Here is a 23,505-nt window from a genome sequence, read left to right on the forward strand (position 1 = left end):
CACACACTGGACCAACAGCTTCATAGCAATCCACAACACCAAGGCTTTGCTCTTGGTCAGTCAATGCCAGTTCAGACATATATGTGAAATCAAGTTTTTTGGCCTCTACATGCATCACTTTACACTTGTTTACATTGAACTGCACTTGCCATTTTACTGCCCATTCACAATTTATCTAGCTTCTGTATCTTGCCTCCATGCCCAAAATTCAAAGTCCTCCAAGGCAGTAAAAATGTAACATCTATCTCTCAAAGTCCATTCACAAACTAATCAATATGCCGATCTCTTGTTTGACTTTAATAGATACTGCACTGACCCTTGATGCAAGTTGTTGTGCGTAGGATCTGCTATTGTTGGGGAATGTTTTCACGAAACATGCTTTTTCGTGACTCTGGATTCTCTTTTCTTTCCTTTGTTAAGAAATGGTTGAAAAAAGCAGCCAAGACAGTTATCGGTTAACTGCTCCTCTTTAGGTGCTTAAGATCTCAGCTTGCCTGCTAACAATGACACAGCAGTCTTTGTTTTCATAAGCAGCAGCTTGCAATTCCAGAACTTGAGTAGCAAGTATGCATTCACAGTATGATCAAGCCACTGAAAGCAGAAGAGGTTTGCCCTTTATGATTGTTGTTTTTTCTTAAGCTCATGGCACGCTGAAGCTCTTCCTTTTGAGTGGATGTGATCAATTCCATAGACCAGGGGGTGGGCAGAAGGTAGATCATAATCTATTTGGAAACTGAGGGAATTTTGAAATGTATCAGCCAGGATTTTTGGCACCTTGTTTAGCACAATACCCCCCCATGCCGCTAAAATGAAGAAAGCTGGCAGAGGGGGAGAACAAAGACTTGTGTGCAAAAGGGCTGTGAGCTCCACTCAATTCTGGGACTTAAACCAAATTCCTGGGCCTAGAATTCTTTAATTCTATCTCTTTTGCACATGCCTCCAGTTAGTGGCTCTCTCGGGATTCCAGTAAAAAATGAGGCAGATCCTGAAAGTGTGAACTCTGCCCATTGCTGCCATAGACTCAAAACCTTAACTGTTCACAGCTTCCTTTCACAAAGAGTCTAAGGCATGTATGTAGCCATTACAAGTCATTTTATTCAAGGCTATTGTTCTAAACCACTCTTTTTCATACCACACCAAAACTAGTTTGTTAAATAGCTGCAATCCTGGAAACACCTCGCAGACCATAGCATTATCCATTATTTGGCCCTAACTTTCTTGGGGAAACTTCTGTAGTTTCAGTGCCCACACCTTGAAAGATAACCAAGTGTTAATAACATTGTGTGCATATAGGCAGAGAGTGATTTTACACACACACACACACACACACACACACACACGATGCTCAATAGCAACTGTCCAACATTGTAAAGATCCAACCAGTTTGCCAAGTTCTCTACTAAAGTTAAACCCAACCCTGCACCTTCTCTCAAAACAATGCCAACAAGAAGATATACTTAGTGGAAAGGCAAGCTATTCCCTTCTAATTTAGTATGACAGAAAATGGGCTTCATAATCAGTGAACCCCAACATATCCTGATTTAGAAACATCTTAAGCATGCATATTGTAATCCATGCTTCTGTAAGCACGACCATGGATACAGTCACAGATGATATGCCATCCACCTGCCACGTCAATGGTGGAAGTTACATAATAAGCCCATTATCAGTGACAGTTTATACTGACCTTTCCATGCAACTCCCCAAAGTACAGATCACAAGGGTCAAACTAGATGCGATGCTGGCATGCACAATATTTCTTTCCATATATTCACTCCACTCATCTACGAAATAGGAGGTTAGCTGGATCTTCTTTTAGAATGAATGGAGAGGAGAGGGATGCTGAACACTTCCTTGGAAAAGTAGTTCAACAGGCATGGGGAGAGGTAAGGCATGGGAAGAGGAAAAGTTCAGTGTCCCTGGTCCTATGCTCACTTACTGTAAGTAAGGCTGCGTTCCAGCTTTATATGCAAATGAGGCTGATATATGACTTATAGCGTCACCTGGTTTAGCTTAGTTTCCTCACTTTAAACTAGTGTTCTGCTACCAAATCACTACGTTTCCCCACATTTCAGACAATGTGATGACCCTCCACTCTAGTAACTCATCCACTTCCACATGTGACACAACTCCTTGGCACTAAAGCACTTCAGAACCTTGCCATACTTTCTCTTACAAGGCAGTAAGTTTTTAACAAATAACCTTCCTCCAACTTTACCACTCCTGCACACTTTAATGACCCCACCTCTTCTCCCTTGCTGCCCTTGTCTAGAAGACGGGTGGCAAAGCAGTGAATCAGGCTGGCCATGCTGCTTTAAATGACTTGCCAGCCCAACTTCCTCCCCACCATTGCACTGGGAGGCATCAAACTCAGATGGTGGGGTATCACTCTCTCAGAACAGTAGAAAAGATAACTCTCCTCCCCATCACAGTGCTAGGCTGAGCAGAGAAGAAACTTCTCCTTTCAGCCTAGTGCTGTGATGAGAATGAATGTAGCAGTTTTGTTTTGTTTTTTGACCAAGAGCAGACCATGTGCTTGCATATAGCAAGCTATATGAGTGATGAGCACTGGCGTGCATGAGCGTAGCCAAGTCCAAGTGAAAGAGTGGAGAACATTGTGGAGGAGACAGGTGAGGAACAACCACCCTCCTTCTGAAGGCGGAAAATGCAGGAGGGTTAAGACCCTGCTGTTTTACAAAGAATATGCCAGTAAGGAACGAAAATAGACCAAGGAGAACTTGCAACTAACCTGCACGATAACTTAGCTCTACATATCAGCACCAAAAGCTTTCCTAAAATATCTCTGAGCACATCAAAAACTTTTTGTTTCTGAATTTCTTTTCCTTGTTAAAAAGGTGATCCACTCATCAGATGTTTATACTTGAAAACCTCTCATTATGGTATCAACAGCACAAGTCTATCAATGCAGCATAATCCACCACATTATGAACAGCAGCTTCTAGAAAACGATGAAACATGACATCTTCAACAAGAAAATTATGCACATTTGGCAGTACTGCAAAACTAACATACTTCTGTAAATTATTCATTGGGATTTCTACTTGTCATTGGAGCTGCACTTCAAGCACAGACAGGTGTTTATTAGGAGATTAAGGGGGGGGTGTGTGAACAGATTATTATCGTGTTCAGTTATATCACGGCTGACAATGCTCTACAGAATTTTACAAGCAAAAAGCAGACACGTCCCTGCCCCTAGAGAATTCACTATTGCACGAAGCTGTATTTTCAATAGATCTCTTTGATGGCCTAGCTATACAAAAAAAACAGGATATAGTATGAAGAAATTCTGTGCAATGCTGGCACTGCAGTTCTCAAATTGTCACAGTGACCCTTTTTACTGCAAGGCTGTTGGCCAGTTTATAATGAGCCCTTTCTCTATATTGTGTAACTTCAGGCTGCAGCCACATTCCCCACAATAAAATAAAACAAATAAAAAACCCCTAAAAGGTAAGGAAGGAAGCTAGGTTCTACATTCATTCCTAGTTTTCCATGTACAGAGTTAGCAGGCATGGGGGAGAAAATTCAAACATGATCACCATCTGCTGCCTGAATTGGTACAGATGAGGAAAATATTACAGTTCTAGCATTGTCCTGGTTAAAGCGGCCAGGATGGTGGGCAAACTGAACTTTCATTTTCCTTCATACTTGGCAATCACAGACCTAGTGATCTTCTTCTACCGTAAAGGCCAGCTTTCTACTTGGAGAACCACTGTGTTGGGATAAATCTTACAATCACCAGAATTAGTTGAGCAGAGCCAAACATAAAAGGTGCTTTGAAAACATTTCTAACTGCACTATAAGGGCAACTTTACAGTCTGTATAAAAGACTGCTCTATGGACATGCAAAAAGAGATGTAGCATTGTGAGGTGGATATTCACATCTGTACATGTAGACACAGTCAACCATGGCTCCAAAGCTCATGTCTGTTGCATGGTCCTGTGTGTTTAAATACCTTCAAATGTTAAGGTGTCCATCACACACTTACACAGACAGTGCATACTTGAAACACATCTGTCACGCTTAGCATTCAGTGACACTTAGCTTCCAAGATAACACTTCCAATAATACAGAGCAAGTTGACTGGGTGAATAAAACACTCTTTGCTTTCCTGGAGATGCCAGGAAATACTTTTAGGGCACCTCTAATTACTCATCCTGTTATTACCTTCCAATTCTATTTAAGAGCAGCTGCCCTCCAATTTACAGGCAACAGCAAGTCACACCTAGTAATTTAAACCCAAGAGCACGGTGAAATCTTGCTGCTTTTATAAGTGAAAACTTAACAAAATAGACCATTAGGGTAATTTTTAAATTACAGGAGAGAAACTGTCCTCTCAAGTCATTCCCAGCTGCACTGAAGAAGCAACAGCAAGAAATCCAAGCACCTTCTTAAGTTCAGCCAATCTAGTCCTATCTGAAAATACAGCATTAGATAAATTAAAAATTGCATTAAAAAACCAGTAATCATCTTCAATTTTGGAAATTTGTAAACTAGTAATAATGTCAATATTTGACATACAAATATTGTATGTATTTAAGTAACTAGGGAGGAGGTAGAATGCTAATTTATAATTCTAAAAAAGAAACGACAACACATGCAGTGGATTAAGAAAAACAGGTCTCTATAGCAATTAATAGTTATATTAAAATACATTTTTCTAAATCCCCTAATGTAGCTAATCTACTGATATCTATCAATTTTGTACCACAAGTCCACAAATGCAGTTACCTGTAACATATAAGAAATAGTATGTCTTTTAATCAACTCCAACTCTCAAGAACCATTTCACATGCTAAGAAATAAGTGGAAACATCACAAGCACCCACAACGTATACCATTATACATAGGAGCAACTATTTTTACATAGATGTCATAAGAAGCCGAGACCAGCTGTTGCTCACTACAATGTAAGTGTGAGTAAATGCCTCTCAAGAAGAATTCCCCCCCTCCCCCCGGTAATACATGGTCACGCATGATACACTCAACCATAGTGTACTCATTCACTTTGAGATGCATGAAGTAGCTTGCAAATTCACTTTGAGCTATCCAAAGGTTAGGACATCATCTGCTTCTCTACTATCAGCTCAAAAGAGACAGCTGGGTCATGCAGGGATATTGGCATTTCAGTTTCTGAAATTTACAGCCTCTATTGCTAATACTTCTGACAATGGTGAATTAGCAGAACGAATCTTAAAAATATTTACTTGTACTGTTACCATCAAGGAGCATTGCTCAAATGCCTACCAGTGCTTTTCCATGGAAATTATAACTAGTTATAATGGGAAGACATTAAATTTATGACTAATGTCTTCCGCACTGGCATTAGTTAGAATCATTCTGTAATAAGCCACAGAAAAACCATGCATCTGAGCTAAAAGAAACCATAATTCAAATGCACATATATATTCTGCTAGAAGAGAAGTATTACGTTAGGGTGCAAGAATTATGAGCCGAAACTTTCCTTGGGTACTTAGAAAAAAACACAACATTTTCACAATGTCTGAACATCAATGGTGATGGTGGAATAACATGGTTCCCGAGCTGCATTTTGAAAAGGTTGGTTCCTATTGCAAATAATTTAAAAGTCAGGGTTTGCTCTAAATACTGAATGGGAAATATAGGAGCTTTCAATTTTGACAATTACTTTGATTTAAAACCCCCCAGTAACATTCCTTTCTAGCAGCTGTATAAAGAAAATTAAAGATACACCCTTCCCATAGACATACAGTCTCATGTACACAGGAAGATAGGGGAGAAGGGGTACAACAGGAAAAGAAATGGAGAATTAATAGGTAAGGGCCCAAAAGCCAAAATGTCTTCCAAATTCTGTTTAACAACCAAAGTGAGCTTGTAACCGCAAAGATCACACTGATACAGTTGTAGCTACACGACTTTAAGTAGTGATAAAATTATGAGCTCAATTTAGGAAACCAGGAGATAAATGATGGAAACAGAATATACAAGCTGTAGATACATCTACATTTTAAAAAATGCTGATCTTTCAACAGCAGCTTCCCTGGAAGAACAAGCCAGCTTTTGAAATTTGTGTGCAATTGGGACTCCTGATGCACACTATGGGAGTTGTTGCTGAGAGGTAACAGAAAATCCAACTGCAAGCCCAAGTGTTTTATGTACAGAGGATCAGTAGATTGAGACCATAATTTTATCAAAATAGTGATAAAATTATGGTCTCAATCTACTGATCCTCTGTAGTTACAACCGAATGTGCCCATTATTGTGATCCTTGCAGTTGTTTACTTTTGTAACTTGCTCATTCTTTCAAACTGGGAATTCAAAATCAAGGGTAACTAAGCCAGAAGTACCAGAAAGGAGTTTAACACATGTTAGCTACTGCTGGTAAAATGATGGGATGCAATCAGGTAAGACACATTTTGACAAGATAGTAAACATGCTTAGAGTTGTTCTTTAATAACTTCTTTAAAGTACATAGTGAATAACAATCAAAGGATTTATAAAGAACTGAAGAGGATATTTTGATCAGCCCAAACACTGAGGTCCTCCTCAGAGGGTCTTCTGCTGGTTCCCTCCCTGTGAGAAATGAAGCTACAGGGAACCAGACAGAGGGTCTTCTCGGTAGTGGCGCCCTCCCTGTGGAATGCCCTCCCTTGATAAAAGTACCTCCTGTAAAGCCACTTTCCAGATTAAGATGTTAAATAGATCAACTACTTTCTGGGGTTCAGTCCCCACAGAGATCATCTGTACTCTTGCAGATCATCTGTACAGATGGAAACTAAATTAATACTTCTTAAATGTAAGCTCCAGACGCTTTTCTACCCACACCTGTTCAATTTGACTCGGTGTCTACTGTTCCAACAGTTGGAAATGCAACAGAAAGTATGAGCACTATTTCTCACAGGCTGTTTGATTTCTGGCTTTTAATCTATTAAGCACATCCTGTTTTTCAAGAAGCAGATATATAATACTCTTTAGTTAAAAGTACAGAAGTCTCTCTTTTGCTTTGGCCAATCAAGAGTTCACCATGTGAACTCTGTTTTGAACAAGTTAACCAACAAAGGACTCAAATTGGACAGAGGGGTCAGTAGCTTTTCTGCGCAGCTGCCAGGCCCTCTACTGGTGACAAAGCCTTGTGGATTTATATCTTGCTCTTTCACCAATGAAGTCAGCACAGCTTACATTAGTTATTTCTATTCTTATACCCTCTGCAGATAGGCTAAGATACTTAGGGCTAAGAGACAGTGACTTGCGAACTATGCTATCAAGCAGGCGTTAGGGCTGAGATGGGATCTGAGCCAAGGTTTTTCCTATCCAAGCCCAGAACGCTATCCAATATACTGTAATCTAATGCTATGACAGGTTTTGAGCCCCTCTTTCAATAGTGGCTTATCAGATTCCAATTAAGTTCCCCCAAAAAGACACAGAATTCAACATCACGCTAAAATGATCATTCCATCAGTGCAAGCATTTCAGCTTGCCAGACAGAACAATCTCCCCTCTCCTCCTCCTGTGTGCTGTTCTGGGGGTTCTCCCAGTCCCCCTGAGCTGATGGGGGGTCCTCGGGGGCACCTGAGGGCATGAGAGGGTGGAATTCCCTTTGCGCTAGTGGGACTAGCACAAAATCCAGAGAATTCCTATTTGAAAAGTCAGCTGCTAGAATTTTGTAAGCCAAATCTCAGTCTGAAAGCAGTGGCATCAATTTAGGGGTGGAACAGCAAAGTAACCTGAAGACTACTTATTGAAGTTCTTATTTAACATAATTTTAATTGGATTTGTTCCCAACTCCTCTGAACCAGTTATTTTAGGTTTTACCACAAAATATTACAGTCTCTTATTCATTTTATTGAAGAGGTAGATGAACACCCACGTTTCAGACATTAGAGGCAGAAGATGCAACTAAATATACTTGAATTTTTTTGAGAGAGACAGATCCAATGTATTGCCCATATCTAGACAAAACACTAAACCAGCCTTCTCCAACTTAGTTCCCTCCAGATTATTTGTACTATAACTCCCTCCAGATCCAGCCATTATAGGCTTCCTGGCTAGAGCTGATGGGAATTTAAGTCCAAAACATTTGGAGGGCACCAGGGGTGGGTGGGTGTATGCCTGCCTGCCTGCCTGATGGGACTCAAGGAGACTTGCAGGTAAAAATAAGAACTGCTAAAAACATAGAAAAAACAATTGAACATCAACAGGACTAAAACTACATACATACATAAAATCTATTAAAACCATACCAATAATTACAATAAAAATACCACAGCATCAGATCTTTCATAAAAAGCAGTGAACTCCCATAAGCCTGTTGGAACCAGGAAGCCTACCCTTGCTGGCAGAAGGGCAACAAGGAGGGAGCCAGTATAGTTTTTATAGGAAGGGATTTCCAAAGTCTGGGAGCAGCCACTGAAAAGGCCCTCTCCCGTGTGCCTACCAAGCATGCCTGTGAGGGTGGCGGGAATGAGAGAACAGCTGGGGAAGACTGCTCTGAACTACTAAGTCATACTCAGCATAGACCCACTAAAATGAAGTGGACTGATTTTAGTAAATCTACTGATTTCAAAGGGTTTACTCCAAATACAACTTAGCTAAATTTTAAGAGCTGTAGCTTGAGGAGTTCTGTAATGTCAGGTTTTCACCAAACTAGGTCCAGAAAAATGGGTTTTCTTTGTATCTCTTCAGTGAAGATGCAATATTATTTTCAACAATATTAAACTAGGCTTCTTTTCCACTGAAAACTGGCAGTTAAATCACTCTGCTTTTATGACTTCATTTAAAAATATTTAGTTCTTGTGCAATGAGAAAGGAAAAAGAAACCAGATGTTTCAACTACTAAACACTATACAGAGATACAGTTCTCAGCTGTTTTATGCCTGGGCAAAGATTATACAGGATTTATTGTCACTGGCTCATGTGTTTTCCTTACTGCAGCTTCCCAGTTCATATACAGATGGTGAAATAAAGGCATGAGAAATTGCAGTAATAAAATAAAGGTGGGCAAAATTATATGCACTACATAACAGTGGCCGCTGTTTAGAAGTGTGCAATGTTTGAAGCAAGCCTGAATCTTCGCTGATCCACACTAGCTAAGCTGGATTGATTCAGGCAGTCATAGCCCCAGTGCTTTTTTCCCTAGGGGTACGCAGGGGTACACATACCCCTAAACATTTTGTGAATCTTTGTACTTTTGTCCATTTACTGTATTTATTTTCCCCGATTTTAATGATAAAATGATTTTCTTGAGTCAAAATGAGAGTAGCACTCCTAAACATTTTTTAAAGAAAAAATGCACTGCATAGCCCTATACATAATACCATTGCTTCAGATACAAAGATGTACCGTATTTTTTGCTCTATAAGACTAACTTTTTCCCTCCTAAAAAGTAAGGGGAAATGTGTGTGAGTCTTATGGAGCGAATGCGGGCTGCGCAGCTATCCCAGAAGCCTGAACAGCAAGAGGGATCGCTACTTTCGCTGCGCAGTGATCCCTCTTGTTGTTCTGGCTTCTGAGATTCAGAATATTTTTTTTCTTGTTTTCCTCCTCCAAAAACTAGGTGCGTCTTATGGTCTGGTGCGTCTTATAGAGCAAAAAATACGGCATCTTTTCCCCTTTATTGTAAGAAAAGGAGGAAGCAGAATGAAACATTCTCATCAGTACTTTTAAGTGGCAAGAAGGGGAGAAAGAATGAGCCCAGATTCTCCTGTGTAAGGCAATGCCCATATGTTAGGTACATCTGAAGAAGACTGGTCTTCACAGTGCTGCTGACAAGCCTGGAAAAAAATCCCAGGCACCAAGCTGCTCAAACTCTTGTATAACCTAAAGGTGGCACGCCTTACTTTGAAAGTTGGGCTGTCCTGAGCAGAGTTTATGGCTGTATAACACCAATGCCTTTTTTAACAAGAAGAATTTTCCAGCTCTGGTGCCAGAAAGTGTGTCATCGGGGTTTCCCATTCTTGCCTTTGCAGAGACTTCAATAATCCACTAGACAAGGGTGAAAGCTACCAGAATTTAAAAACAACAATATAGCTAGAATGCAGTGTCTTGTCCCACCCACCTTCCTTACTCTCCAATATATATATATATATATCACTGCTAATTGATTATGTAGCTTAACAGCATTGGTTTTACTTTCCCACAAGCCTTTTGTCTGGGTTAACAGATGCAATTCAAAAAATATGAATAATTCCAGTAAGCTACAGATAGGTAGCCGTGTTGGTCTGCCATAGTCAAAATAAAAAAATTCCTTCCAGTAGCACCTTAAAGACCAACTAAGTTAGTTCTTGGTATGAGCTTTCGTGTGCATGCACACTTCTTCAGATACACTGTGTATCTGAAGAAGTGTGCATGCACACGAAAGCTCATACCAAGAACTAACTTAGTTGGTCTTTAAGGTGCTACTGGAAGGAATTTTTCCAGTAAGCTAGTAACCCAAGACTATGATAAAAGTATAACCCTTCCTTCCATGCCTCTTGTTTCCAGACATTACAGCACAGGTTATTAATGCAACTGTAATTAAGCATTTATACCGTGGAACATAACGTAGTCTGGAACAATGTGTCTGCTCTAGGATTTGGGGAAGGGGGGTCAGAACTCTTTTTCCACAGTGTGAGTAGTACTTCTCATAACAATTTAGCAGCTGGAATAAGGAATGTCCAGTCAATTATGTAATCTCTGTTCTAGAAGTTTGGCATACAGAGACCATATTCAGCTACTTTGGTGAGGGGTTCTCAGATATACTGGCATTATGGCACAGCAGCAAGACTCATTCATTCGTGTAGTTATTTTTAAATTCCCACACTTCCCTTCTTCTGAGGATCACAGTGTAGTTCACAACATAAAAACACAAAAATACCTAACATAGTAGCAAACAAAACAATAACACCCCCCCCCCAGTTGTAAAGGTCACAGATTGCTTAATTAGCCAAAGACCTGGGAGAAACTTTATTACCATTTAGTTATTATGGGGAGTGCAGTTGCTTTTAATATTTCTAACTTGTATATGGAGCACTTGGTTCAAACTAAGTCATTTCCAAGAAAGAAATCCCTATATATTTGTTATATTATGGCATATATATTGATATTTACATTATTGCTTATCTAGATTGTGCAGTGGATGACTTTTTTCCAATGGATACAGTTGATCCTCACACGAGGTTCACAAAATCACACAGGGTTACAAGAAATACCATATAATAACTTTTAAGTGGAATAGACAAATTAACTACAGCAAACCTACTGATCAGAATACAGTGGTGCCCCGCAAGACGAATGCCTTGCAAGACGGAAAACTTGCTAGACGAAAGAGTTTTCCGTTTTGGAGGTGCTTCGCAAAACGAATTTCCTATGGGCTTGCTTCGCAAGACGACAATGTCTTGCGAGTTCCTGCTGGTTTTTTCCCCTTTCCCCCACTTTTTCTAAGCCGCTAAACCGCTTATCAGCTGATCTGATCAGCAGATAAGCCGCTAAAAGCCGCTAAAAGCGCTAATCCGTCAATGGGCTTGCTTTGCAAGACGGAAAAACCACTAGACGAAGAGAATCACAGAACGGATTCTTTTCGTCTTGCGAGGCACCACTGTACTATTTTACATTATAGAATCATTCAGTTCATTTCAGAAGCGATTTACCATCTGCACAGTTTCTAAGACTAAAATTGTACTTGTTCAGATTTGTAATATCAGTGTAGTATGTAAAGAGGTTATCCTCAGGCTGTTATCAGAAGAGCAAAATACAGAGCAAAGATGTATCACAGAAGTGAACTGCTTCAAGATAAAAAGTTGGTTCACAAACATATATATATATATATATATTTGCTTTCGTAGATTTTCACGGGTACAGGAATGCAGGTTTTGGTGTCTTCGGGTGTCTTCCCGTGTAAGAGTCGGGGTGTCTGTGCGACGTTTCAACGAGGTCTCACTCGTCATCTTCAGGCTGGTGCTTTCGGCTTCTTGTTACTGGAACAGAGCAGAATCTGGTGTTTGAGTTCCTATAAATACTGTTGAGGGGTGTGGTGTATAGCCTCCAACGTTCTGGGCAGAGAGGAAGTTCCTAGATTAGTGTGCCTTTTCTTCTTTTGTTCCTTAATTACTTGAGGGATATCTTGAGTGATTTCATGAGTGATATTCTGAATACCACTGGGTGGGTCATTAAGTGTAGATTAGTTGCTAAAGCTTTTGTGTCTTGACCTCTTGAGCTTGTGAAGAGTTTTTCTGAGAAGATGGCTGTGCTGCATTTAGTTGTGCTCTGGCTTGGCTTCGTGTATAGGGGCGAGCTGTGGTTTTGTGCCTTGTGCCAGCCAGATCTGTGTAGGGATTGCAGGGGGGTGCAGCATCCGGAGGTGCCACTATAGTTTGGCTACTGGATGGAGTCTGTAATATGTCTGTGGAGAGGGTCTGGGTTTGGGTCTGGTGTGGTTGATTGGTGACGGCGTTCTGTGTGCCTCTGGTTCTGGTGTCGGTTTTTGTGGGGAGGGCTAATTTCCAGATGTCTGGCAGGCGGGACGTGTCGTCACGCTTGTTCATGTTGTGAGGGTGTTTCTCTATCTCGATGGCTTCCATGATTATTCTCTTGTGGTGATGTTCCATGTTAAAGAGCAATTTGGAATCTGCAAAATTAATTTCGTGTCCTGTTTCTTTCATGTGTTGGAAAAGAGAGGAAGTTTTTTCTTCTTTTTTGACGGCATTCTTGTGTTCTGCGATACGTGCATTTATTCGTCTGTTTGTTTGTCCAATGTACGTGGCTGGGCAGACTTTGCAGGGTATTTCATAGACCCCTTGGTTTTCCAGCTGGATTTTGTCTTTTGGACAAACAAACAGACGAATAAATGCACGTATCGCAGAACACAAGAATGCCGTCAAAAAAGAAGAAAAAACTTCCTCTCTTTTCCAACACATGAAAGAAACAGGACACGAAATTAATTTTGCAGATTCCAAATTGCTCTTTAACATGGAACATCACCACAAGAGAATAATCATGGAAGCCATCGAGATAGAGAAACACCCTCACAACATGAACAAGCGTGACGACACGTCCCGCCTGCCAGACATCTGGAAATTAGCCCTCCCCACAAAAACCGACACCAGAACCAGAGGCACACAGAACGCCGTCACCAATCAACCACACCAGACCCAAACCCAGACCCTCTCCACAGACATATTACAGACTCCATCCAGTAGCCAAACTATAGTGGCACCTCCGGATGCTGCACCCCCCTGCAATCCCTACACAGATCTGGCTGGCACAAGGCACAAAACCACAGCTCGCCCCTATACACGAAGCCAAGCCAGAGCACAACTAAATGCAGCACAGCCATCTTCTCAGAAAAACTCTTCACAAGCTCAAGAGGTCAAGACACAAAAGCTTTAGCAACTAATCTACACTTAATGACCCACCCAGTGGTATTCAGAATATCACTCATGAAATCACTCAAGATATCCCTCAAGTAATTAAGGAACAAAAGAAGAAAAGGCACACTAATCTAGGAACTTCCTCTCTGCCCAGAACGTTGGAGGCTATACACCACACCCCTCAACAGTATTTATAGGAACTCAAACACCAGATTCTGCTCTGTTCCAGTAACAAGAAGCCGAAAGCACCAGCCTGAAGATGACGAGTGAGACCTCGTTGAAACGTCGCACAGACACCCCGACTCTTACACGGGAAGACACCCGAAGACACCAAAACCTGCATATATATATATATATATATATATATATATATATATATATATATATGGTCAATGGAATAGAATAGAATGCCTTTTTCCATAGAATGCAGTGTGTTGAAACACTGGCAAGTGGTAAGAGATAGTCCAGGATTTGCCTGTTACACCACCAATTATTTAATGTAAAAGACAAAATAGCTCATTCCAATATAGTTGATACCCTCTATTGCAAGTGGGCAGTATTACGTGTGGAAAGTGTTCTTGTGCAAAATCCATACGGTTAAAAATAAACAAACTAATCCCAGAGATGGAAAGATTTTTATTTCAAGAGACTACAATGTCAGATAATGTGTATGTAGGGCAAACAAGTAGAGCTTGAAGAATTACTGATCGGTGAACACAAGAGCAAGGTTAGAACAAAATGCTTGAGGCTCCATTAACATTTTAGGAACACATTCATACACCTGAAGTACACACATCTTTTTTAAAAAAGAGAAAAGACAGACCCCACTACCATTCTACTTTCTCAACTTGGAGTGTTTTGTTTTTTTTTGCATTGCATACATTAACACCTAGTTGCTTAAATGTGAAGTTTGATTTATAATGAGAATAGTCAGCTGAATGCAGCATGTTTTCAATTGAAATAATAGTTATTTAAAAACTGGTATTGTCTTGTTAGGGGAGTGATATAAACTGAGAAATCTGAAGCTGTGCTTACGCATTTCTTGGGCTAGTGAAGTGAAAGGGAAAGTGTTCTGACAGTCTGAAATTGCCATAAGAACCTATTAGGAGATATTTAAACTGGAATTGGTTAGGTGTGTCATACAGTGAGATACTGAGAAGTGAAATATAAATTTGCAAGCAATTTGAATTACACTAAAGTTGGGGATTCATGCTCGGCAACAACTCAAGCTGGAATCTAACAAATACTCCAGCAACTAGAAACTGGCTTTATATGAACTTGAAAAATACCTGGTGCTGAAACAGACTTTTACCAGTATTCCATTGTTTATGGTAACAGTGTGTATAGAACGTAAATACTGCATGAGGTTGTAAGAATTTCTCCAGTTTGGGTCTTGTGTTTGTGGTGGGGTTACAGCAACAGGCAGGCCTCATTGTGCTGCACACTAGGCTTGCTGCAAATGCAGGAGAGTTCTTTTGTCAGCAACTTTTTCTTAATAATCCAAGCAATCATAAAAAATGAAGTCAACCAATAAAGATCAGGAACTTGAAAATGGGTTGTGGATCAACACTAGCAGAATTAAGGTTTAAGTTCAGAACTAGCCATGTCAAAGGTGTGCCATGTTGCTCACAAGTTGTGTTCAATGGTGAAAAAGACTACAAGGCATGTACATCAGTGTAGTCTTCCATGAAGAAACTGTCATGGAAGAGGTCAGCCCCAAAGGGCTAAGTTACAAATAAAGGCACAAGTTCCAAGTCATGTTGTTTCAGGGGAGCCTACTGGCATCTTAATAATGGCTGATGTCTTTCTCAGAATACCTGCTGCAGGGCCATCTGAAATTGTGAGTGGTTATGATGGAGAGCTACCAAAGACAAAGCCTTCTTGACAGTGGCACCGTATCTGCGCTACTCTCCAGCAGAAGAGCTTTCCATCATTTTCTGCTGATATTCATGCCAAAGGCAGTGCTTTTCTTAAGAGAACCTTAGAATTCAAAGTTTAGCACTTTTGTTTTCTGTTTCCACTGTTTCCTGCTGCTGAATTCAAGTAGTTGTTTCCTGTTGTGCACTGTCCATTTTAAAATATTTGCTCTGTTACTTTGTATTATTAGTTTTATTGCTATTGGACTGTTAGCTATCCCAGATCTTTTAGATCAAACTGTGGCATACAAAGCTTTTAATAAATAAAACCTGACGCATACAGGAAAAGCACAACCCCAAGCCAGAAAGAACTGGCAAGAAATCTACAGCTGTTGACAGAAACCCAAGGTGTATGTTAACTCTCTCCTTTATAACATGTAGTAAAACTTACCTGTCTCCCAATTTCATGTAATGATGTGTTTTGCTACTTTATATTATTTGCTGCTGCTAGGGGTATTCAGGGAAATGTACAACATTATGACATCAGAATACAGTTAAGTTTTGCTGGATGTTACTGTGAGGAGTGGGGCGCTAGTTGGGAGGCAGCTACCATTTTCAGGAGGAGCCACATCTAGTTCTGCCCTAAGAGACCCATTTAACAAGTCCCTTGTATTCAAGGACTCAAGACTTTGCAAATTAAACAATGTGAAATTCTCCTTCACACAAATTGTTAATCCTCTGTGACATAATGTGATGGCATGGGATTCGGACTCGGAGGCTGAACCTGAGGGATCCCAGCCTGCACAGGAGTCCCCGCCTCCAGAACCAGCTGAGCCGGGGTTGGAGCATGAGCCTGAAGGGTCCTCACCTGTGCTGGATCCTCAGGTGCAGGCATCAGCTGAGCCTGCTCTGGCTCCTGAGGTGCCTGCAGGCGCTCCACTCTCAGCCCCGTCAGAGGAAGCTGAGGTTGCCTCTGCGTCCGGTCACCCTCCAGCCTCTCCTGAGCTGCAGAGGCTCAGGGCAGAGAGGCGTAGGGAATTAAGTTCCCGCAGGAGGAGTGCTCACCTCCAGGCCAGGAGAGGCAAGTCACCAGAGGATCGGTGCCACCCTATGCCTCGGGGCAGATAAAAGCCAGCCAGCCCCAGCCACAAGTTGCGGGAGCAACATTGTTGGTTGCTAGTTCCTGCCTGAACCCTGTCCTGCTTTTCTGCCAGAGCTCCTGACCCGCCCAGGCTCTCTGCTTGCATACCTGTTCCTGACTCCCTGCCCTGCACCCAGCTTCAGCTACTACGGACTGCCTCCACGGTGCACCTTCAACCACGGACCGGACTGGGACCTCACCTCTTGGGTAACCCACGGGACCAGCACACATAAGCTGCCACAAACGACACCAGATTTGAAAAAGACGTATGATCCTTGTACCAGTGGTTCTCAGAGGCACATAAGACTCCCTGGGAAGGTAGAGGCAGATCCTAGAAAAGACACCAGCTTTTCCTTGACAGATCAGAAATGTGTGTGTCTCTCAAATGGGTCAAGGGGCAGAATATCAACCCATTGCCATAGGGAGACCATTTGCCTCATTACACCTTGCTCACTGTTAAGTACAGAGAACCATGAAGTGACCCTGTTTTCTCATGCTCCTTGTTTGCTTGATTTCCAACACCAGGAAGCCAAAAGGCTGCTGGGCTGTCTTCCTTTGGGTCGAGAAGGGAAGGGATGTGAAAGAACACATCATTATGATTCATTTCACATTTTGGAAGACATTGAGTGTTTTCTTACTAGGGAGGCAACTTGAGAATAGCCGATCTAGAGCAATTATCTTCTACTGTGGACCAAAATGGCAGGAACAAAAATTCATACTTGACATTTGCCTGTAACACAACACTCCTTACTATATATGCCCGTCTAGTATCGTAAATCTTACCTTTTTGGTTTTGCCTCTTAGACATAATAGGTTCCCTGTATTTAGTGTTCAATTACACAGCAATAAGAATCTGTTTCCTCAAGGAACAGAGAGTGGCAGGTTTAATTCAAGTGCTGCTTTGCATCAAGGCAGGAAATGGCAAATATCTGCTTGGGGACAGCAATCCTCCAGCTTCCAAGGCAACAGACGAGTTGTCAAAAACCTTCTTGGACAACCTGTTGATCACTGTAGATTTTTCCTCTTAGCATCACCTTCTGTCAAGAAGCACAAGCACAGCAGTTCATATTGCTGTTTTTCAGATTCTGAAAAAGGAAACGTACAAGACTTTGATTTATTAGTCTGGCAGACATATTGTGGTCTGTAAATGCATTCTTCAATAGTTGTTGTTTTTTTTAACCTGAATGCAATTCATGTTGCTTAAAGTGAACTGCAGAACAAGGGGTCAACAAAAAGCCATCGAGATACTCTGTAAAGTTTCAGGTAGACTTTGCCCTGCATTTGAAACAGCTTGCAGTTCCAGCACTGCAGTTATTGCATTCTGGTAAAACAAACTTTGAAACTATTGTTCAAAATTCATTAGCAGAAGCAGCACTTCAAGTTTCAGTATTTTAAAAAAATGTTATTTTCTAAGGGTTAGACTTAAAAGAATGGGAGAGAAGTCCTGGAACTGTGCACTCCCTAAGGTTTAGCAACACAGTGCAACAGAGTAGAAGTATGTAATTGAAGTAGCAGCTGCTCATTTTTCTCCTAATTGTAAACACTTCATATTGCAAAATAATAATAATCCTTCTAGATGTCCTTTAAAAATGCCCTTTTGCAGTTGTCATCTTAAAGTAATGTAACTACCAGAACCGGCAATTAACTTTGTCATGCATAGCATCATATGAACTGGAAAGCAATAGTGCCTACACTGATAATACAAAAACTGGTACAGTTCAGTAGGAATGGGAAAGTGAGGCTCTAAGTGTTGTTGGACTTCAAATTCTATCAGCCCCAGTCAGCATGGCCAATGGTCATGGAAGATCAGAGTTGGAATCCAAGAACATCTGCCTGTATTTTAGAAGAACTTGAGTTTTTCAAATGGGGGCAGGGGGGCACGCACATGTGCACAAAAATCATATTTAAGACTGATAAACATGAAGTAGTAGTCAAAAGGTGCTTTTATTGATACCCTCCAATGCAGGACTGTACTAGGTAGGCTTAAATATGAACTTTCACTTATGTATCATGACCAAGCTTTTTGCACACAAATATATATATTACAGAATTGCTAACCCTGGTTCTCATCACTATCCACCAGTTTCTCACTATTTATACTCATTCTTAAAGAAGAGCAGAAGACAACTGAGACAAAGTTAGTTGCCCTATTTAAGGCACTAAGAAATTAGACTGGCAATTCTTCCAGTTGTGATACATTTCCCCATTAACCAACAGCTCTGTCCTGTGTACCACATGAATGCGTTAAGCTTCAATCCAAAGAAGCCAATTATACAGGTGCAAGAGCAACATGCACCCAACTACTGCAGATGACACCATGATCCAACAGTTGAAATCTAAATGGTGGCTTGCCTCACAAGTCACGAGTATCCTCTACATGCAGAAATTGAACCGGCGGATTGAAGCCACAAGTGATTAAAATTTTAGTTACACTTTTAGCATAGAGCAAGCTGTGCTTTAAAGGGAACATATAAGCATAGTAGTTTTTCCTAACTTGACATGTTAATTGCTGTAAGAATGCACATGCCCTGGAACAAAGTAGCAAGCAAGGGATGCTTCACACAGCCACTCTCTTAGCAGTCAGACAACTGTTAATCCTGCCAGAAGCCAACCATGCTCTCGGTTTTCTACGTTCAGATGCCACATTTCAAGCCAACATTTTGGAAATAGGCCAAGTGGCAACATGCAAATCTAAATCTTCCGCACAGCGTGAACAATTCCAACAAACCAGTTTGAACTAAGAGTTGTATCTGAGCAGAGACCAAAGCTATATTCTAAGTGATCGTGAGCTCAGCCTTCAATTCCTATAGATTTTCTTCCATATAATGGATTTTATTATTTAATACAGTGCTAGCTATAGTTTTGATGCTTCATAAAGCTTCAAAGGCAAAAAAGAGAGAGGCAGAACCCCACTGCAAACCACCTTACAATTCAAATATCAACAGTGGGAAAGACTAGGAAGCATAGAAGAAAAGGGATAAATGTGAACAAAGCCTAAAGATTATGATATAAATCAGGAGTGGTTAAACTGGGCCTCGAGACCTGATCCAGCCCAGTGAAAAAATGTTCTGACCCCACCAATTCTGGCAGTGGCATCAAAAAGAAAAGTACTATGCACAGCACTGTGGTGGGGAAGAAGTTTAAACCTCTCTGCTCAGCCCAGTGCCTCATGGGGATGCAAGCTGCCCCTCCCTCATCACCAGATTGATCACTTAATGAGAAAGCAGGGGAACAATAACCACCCTCCTCAGCTGATCTATACAGTTCAGCTCAGCCTGTGTGTGTGTGTGTGCGCGTGCGTGCGTGCGTGCAAGTGCATGGTGTGGCCACACTCACTTTTGGACATACAGTACTGCTACACATTTTAAACAGGTACACATTGCAGAGACTTCCTGATTATCAGCAGACCCTTACATATAGTGCATTGCCGCACTTGGAGAGACAGGGCTGTAGCTAATATCCTGTGAAGCAGCTCCCAAATGCCCGTTTTAACATTCATCAGGGGCTCTTTGCTGATTATTTGACTGCAACTATACAGCTATTTCTGTCAAACAGGAAGACTACATCCAGCCCAAACTACGCAGAACTTCACATGCAAAACACTTCCTAATTTTGGAGCCTGGTCCGACCATAGCAAAGTGCTTTTTAGTCCAACTGATTTCATGAGAAAAATGTAAGAATGCACTTAACTCCTAACTGAAATCAACAGGTCTTAGAGCAAGATGAAGCATTTCTATCAAATTGGTAGCGTGCAGTTTACATCTACCATGTCTGTAGGTAAGCATGGTTTCACAATTTATGGCTATGTTGGATTTTACTCTGCTGTACTCTTTAATGAAAACACATCCACAAAAACAGACAAGTAAGTTTTTGAGGAAAAAGCTTTATAAATGATTTTGCAAAGTGAAGTCCTTCACACAGCTCACGGCTAAACTATGGAATTCACTCACACAAAATGTAGTGACCCTCCACCATATTAAATGGCTTTAAAAGACCATTAGCCAGGATAAGGCTACCAATGTCTACTAGCCACAGTGGCTATGTTCTACATCCACTATCAGCTGTGTCATGCCTCTAAACTGCCAGGAATCACAAGTGAGTAGAGTGCACTCGCAACCTACGTGTGGGCTTTCCATAGGCATCTGGCTAACCACTGTGGGAACAGGTTGCTAGACTAGATGGGCCTTTAGTCTGATCCAGCGGGGCTCTTTTGTTTTTATTTGAAGCAGTGGAGCACAAATTGATTCACTATATGTGTGTATATTCATACAAGAAGATGGCAGCCAGATGTTTAACTAATCCTGTGAAATATAATTGCTCTGCCTTGTGGTGGAACAGGAAATAAGTTTATTTTATTTATTGAAAATAGTTTTATCCTGCTTTCCCTTGAAAGAGACCTCAAGTTTAGAGTTAACAACTTTCAGAAAGAAGCTAGCAAATTTAAGCCAATGGTAAATAAAGAATACTGCTTTCTGAGTGCCTCAGCTCAGCACAACTCCAAGGATTAACCCCCAGACTTTGTCCACGCTGTCCTCACTTGATAAAAAGATATGGTCACCACTAGCAAGCACATTTGTGGATCCCATCAATCTTCCCTCAAACTCAAAAAAAAGCCCCAGATTAAATCATAAATCTCAGATTAAAAATGTAGGAGTGCACATTATCGAAGTGTGAAATGTAAGAGCAATATTGGGTACATTTATTATATTTATGCAAGAGACAGTTGTGAAATAAGCACACTTAAAATGTCAGAAAATAATGTATTTAAATCTTATAGAAACAGAACCTGGAAAAGAACAAATCTAAATCTACAGCAGCTAAGCCAAGACAAAGAAACAGATGAGAAATATTTTACCTTTGAGCCAAACACACCAAAATGGAATTTGAAGGAACGTGTTTCTGATTCCAGAAAGATACACAAGAGATCAGGGAACACAAAATTCAGAAGCAGCACAAAAAGTATCTAAAAGCACTTCTGAATGTGGCCAGATACCAAAGGTTGTCAGCCATATAGTGTGCTGATTATAACTGAAAGAAGTGTCTACGTGCTTTTATTAAAAAAAAACAAAACTATAATGACATTTGCTTACTAGCTAGACAGTTTTGTAAGCACCTATTTTAAGTTGTATTTGGCCCCAAAAGAAAAGGATTGACATTTGGTCATCTGGAAGTAATTATTTCTTGCCACATGCAACTGGGTGAGTGGCAATTCACAACTCTGACCTAACATTAATGAAAGAAAATACTGGCCTTCTCTATCAGATGAAATAGCTTAGTGGAAGTATGGAAGATAAATGACAATTCTATTGCTGAAATAAGGAGGTCCAGCTCCAAGCATGTGCAGATAGTGCAAGTCTGCATGGACATCATGTGTGAGCCGCTTTCAACTAACTCTTCAAATGAGTGTAAAACAAGTATAAAAAGCTACACAGAATGAAAAAAAAGAAGTGGAGAAGTGTGGGTCTTTTCTTCACACTCCAGAAAAATAAAGTCCACTCAGTGAATATTTTAATAATGTTAGAAAAGAAGGACTTTTTAAAAAAATGTGATTTTCTCCCTTCCCATCCGTAAACAAATACCTGAGCAGAACTATTGCACTGTCCTCTGAACTATGCTTACATTTACCTTATACTACCTATCTGATCATCTGAAAAGTTTGCTACACTATCATCAATGCCGATTCGTCTGAAGCATTCAGCGGCACTGTTTTTGCGAGAAGGAAAGTCAAGTGCTGATAAAATAGAGTAAGGTAAGACTTGTAGGACAATAGTTTTAGGTTTCTCCTGAAGAGTAATTACAAACAAATCTGAAATCATTCTAAAGCATTCTGTGGCAAGTTCATTTATGCAGTTGGCTGGTCAAGTCAATAGTTCTGCCTACATTTCACACTAAATCTACTAGCAAGACTCCTAACATCACAATACACACTCTTCAGTAGAGAGCAGTGGTTCCCAACCTTTTTAGTATGGCAACCCACAAATCCAGATTTACTTGATATGGTGATCCACTGATTTATTGTTACAAGAATTTTGAAACTTGGGTCTTCTGCAATCATTAGTTTTGCCTATTTTATAACCATTATATGAGGCATCCAAGCAAAAATTTACTTGCACACCCATTAATGCAGAATTTGCTAAAATATTTATAATACTTATAGACTTATTCAGCTTTGTATATGCATTGAATATAATCAATCAATGAGAACAATTTACAAGTAGCAAGCTCTTTTCTAATAAAACCAGTAAAATCAGATTAAAAGCGTTTAATCTGCTCAACAGCTATGCCCAGTGGTATAGTAACCCTAGTCATTCAATCCTCGGGACACACTTAAATGGTGCAATCCACAAATCAATTGTATTGGAATATTTAAGCACCACCTTTAGCTTGATTTAATGTCAAAGTAGATTAAATGGGACTTACTTCCAGGTAACTGTGCAAAGGATTGCAGACCTGCAGCATAATCCTACATATTATGTTCAGTTAGCAGGTATCTCACACTGCTTTCGGTGAGATGCATTTCTCAGTAAGGATGGGAACCTGACTGCACTTATCTAAAAGGACCACTGTATTGAACAGGGCTTAATTCTGAGATGACATGGTTAGGACTGTGCTGTGTCTTTAGGATGGCAGTTTTGCAGTGCAATCCTATACTAATATCTACTCAGAAGTAAGTTCCCTTTTGTTCAACTGGAATTACTCACAGGGAAGTGTATGGGGACCATAGACTGCTATCCTCAACAGGTATTTATTTTCAAGCTTTTTTGCCTACACTTGTGAAATGTAAAATAACAATAGTAATAATGGTGTACATCAGGGTTTTTTATTCCAATGACCAGTACATCAAGAAAACTGGCAGTTCATTCTGCAAAAGTTTGTCTGATGGCCAAAAACATAACTCCTCCAGCATAGGTGGGCTGAGAGACTACACCATCACTCACACACACACACACACACACACACACACACACACACCAACCCCTGACATCTCTCCTCCTCTCCCACACCAGCCTTTCAAAGGCCCTCCCTGCATCTCCTTCTCAGAGCCCTCTGACAAGGAAAGGGTTGCAGGGGATGGAGCTGTGGCCACACCCCGGAGTTATAACGTCTCTCCAGCTGGGTGGGAGTGCCTGCTGACAGTCAGTTCTGATGTCTGGCAAAAATGTTTGC

The 23,505-nt window shown here is 40.7% G+C and overlaps 1 protein-coding gene across 2 annotated transcripts in view; it reads right to left on the bottom strand.

Annotated features, from left to right (window-relative positions):
* SPATS2 (spermatogenesis associated serine rich 2) overlaps positions 1–23,505 on the bottom strand; it is a 50,761-nt gene that overhangs the window by 23,849 nt on the left and 3,407 nt on the right. For both annotated transcript variants that reach the window (XM_082212556.1, XM_082212557.1), the window contains exon 2: positions 17,122–17,423. In XM_082212556.1, coding sequence (XP_082068682.1) covers positions 17,122–17,146 — 25 coding nt within the window. In that variant the 5' untranslated portion in view covers positions 17,147–17,423. The remainder of the gene's footprint in view (positions 1–17,121; positions 17,424–23,505) is intronic.

Source organism: Podarcis vaucheri (genome assembly GCF_965113315.1).
Source record: "Podarcis vaucheri genome assembly, chromosome: 2".
Classification (NCBI taxonomy): Eukaryota; Metazoa; Chordata; class Lepidosauria; order Squamata; family Lacertidae; genus Podarcis; species Podarcis vaucheri.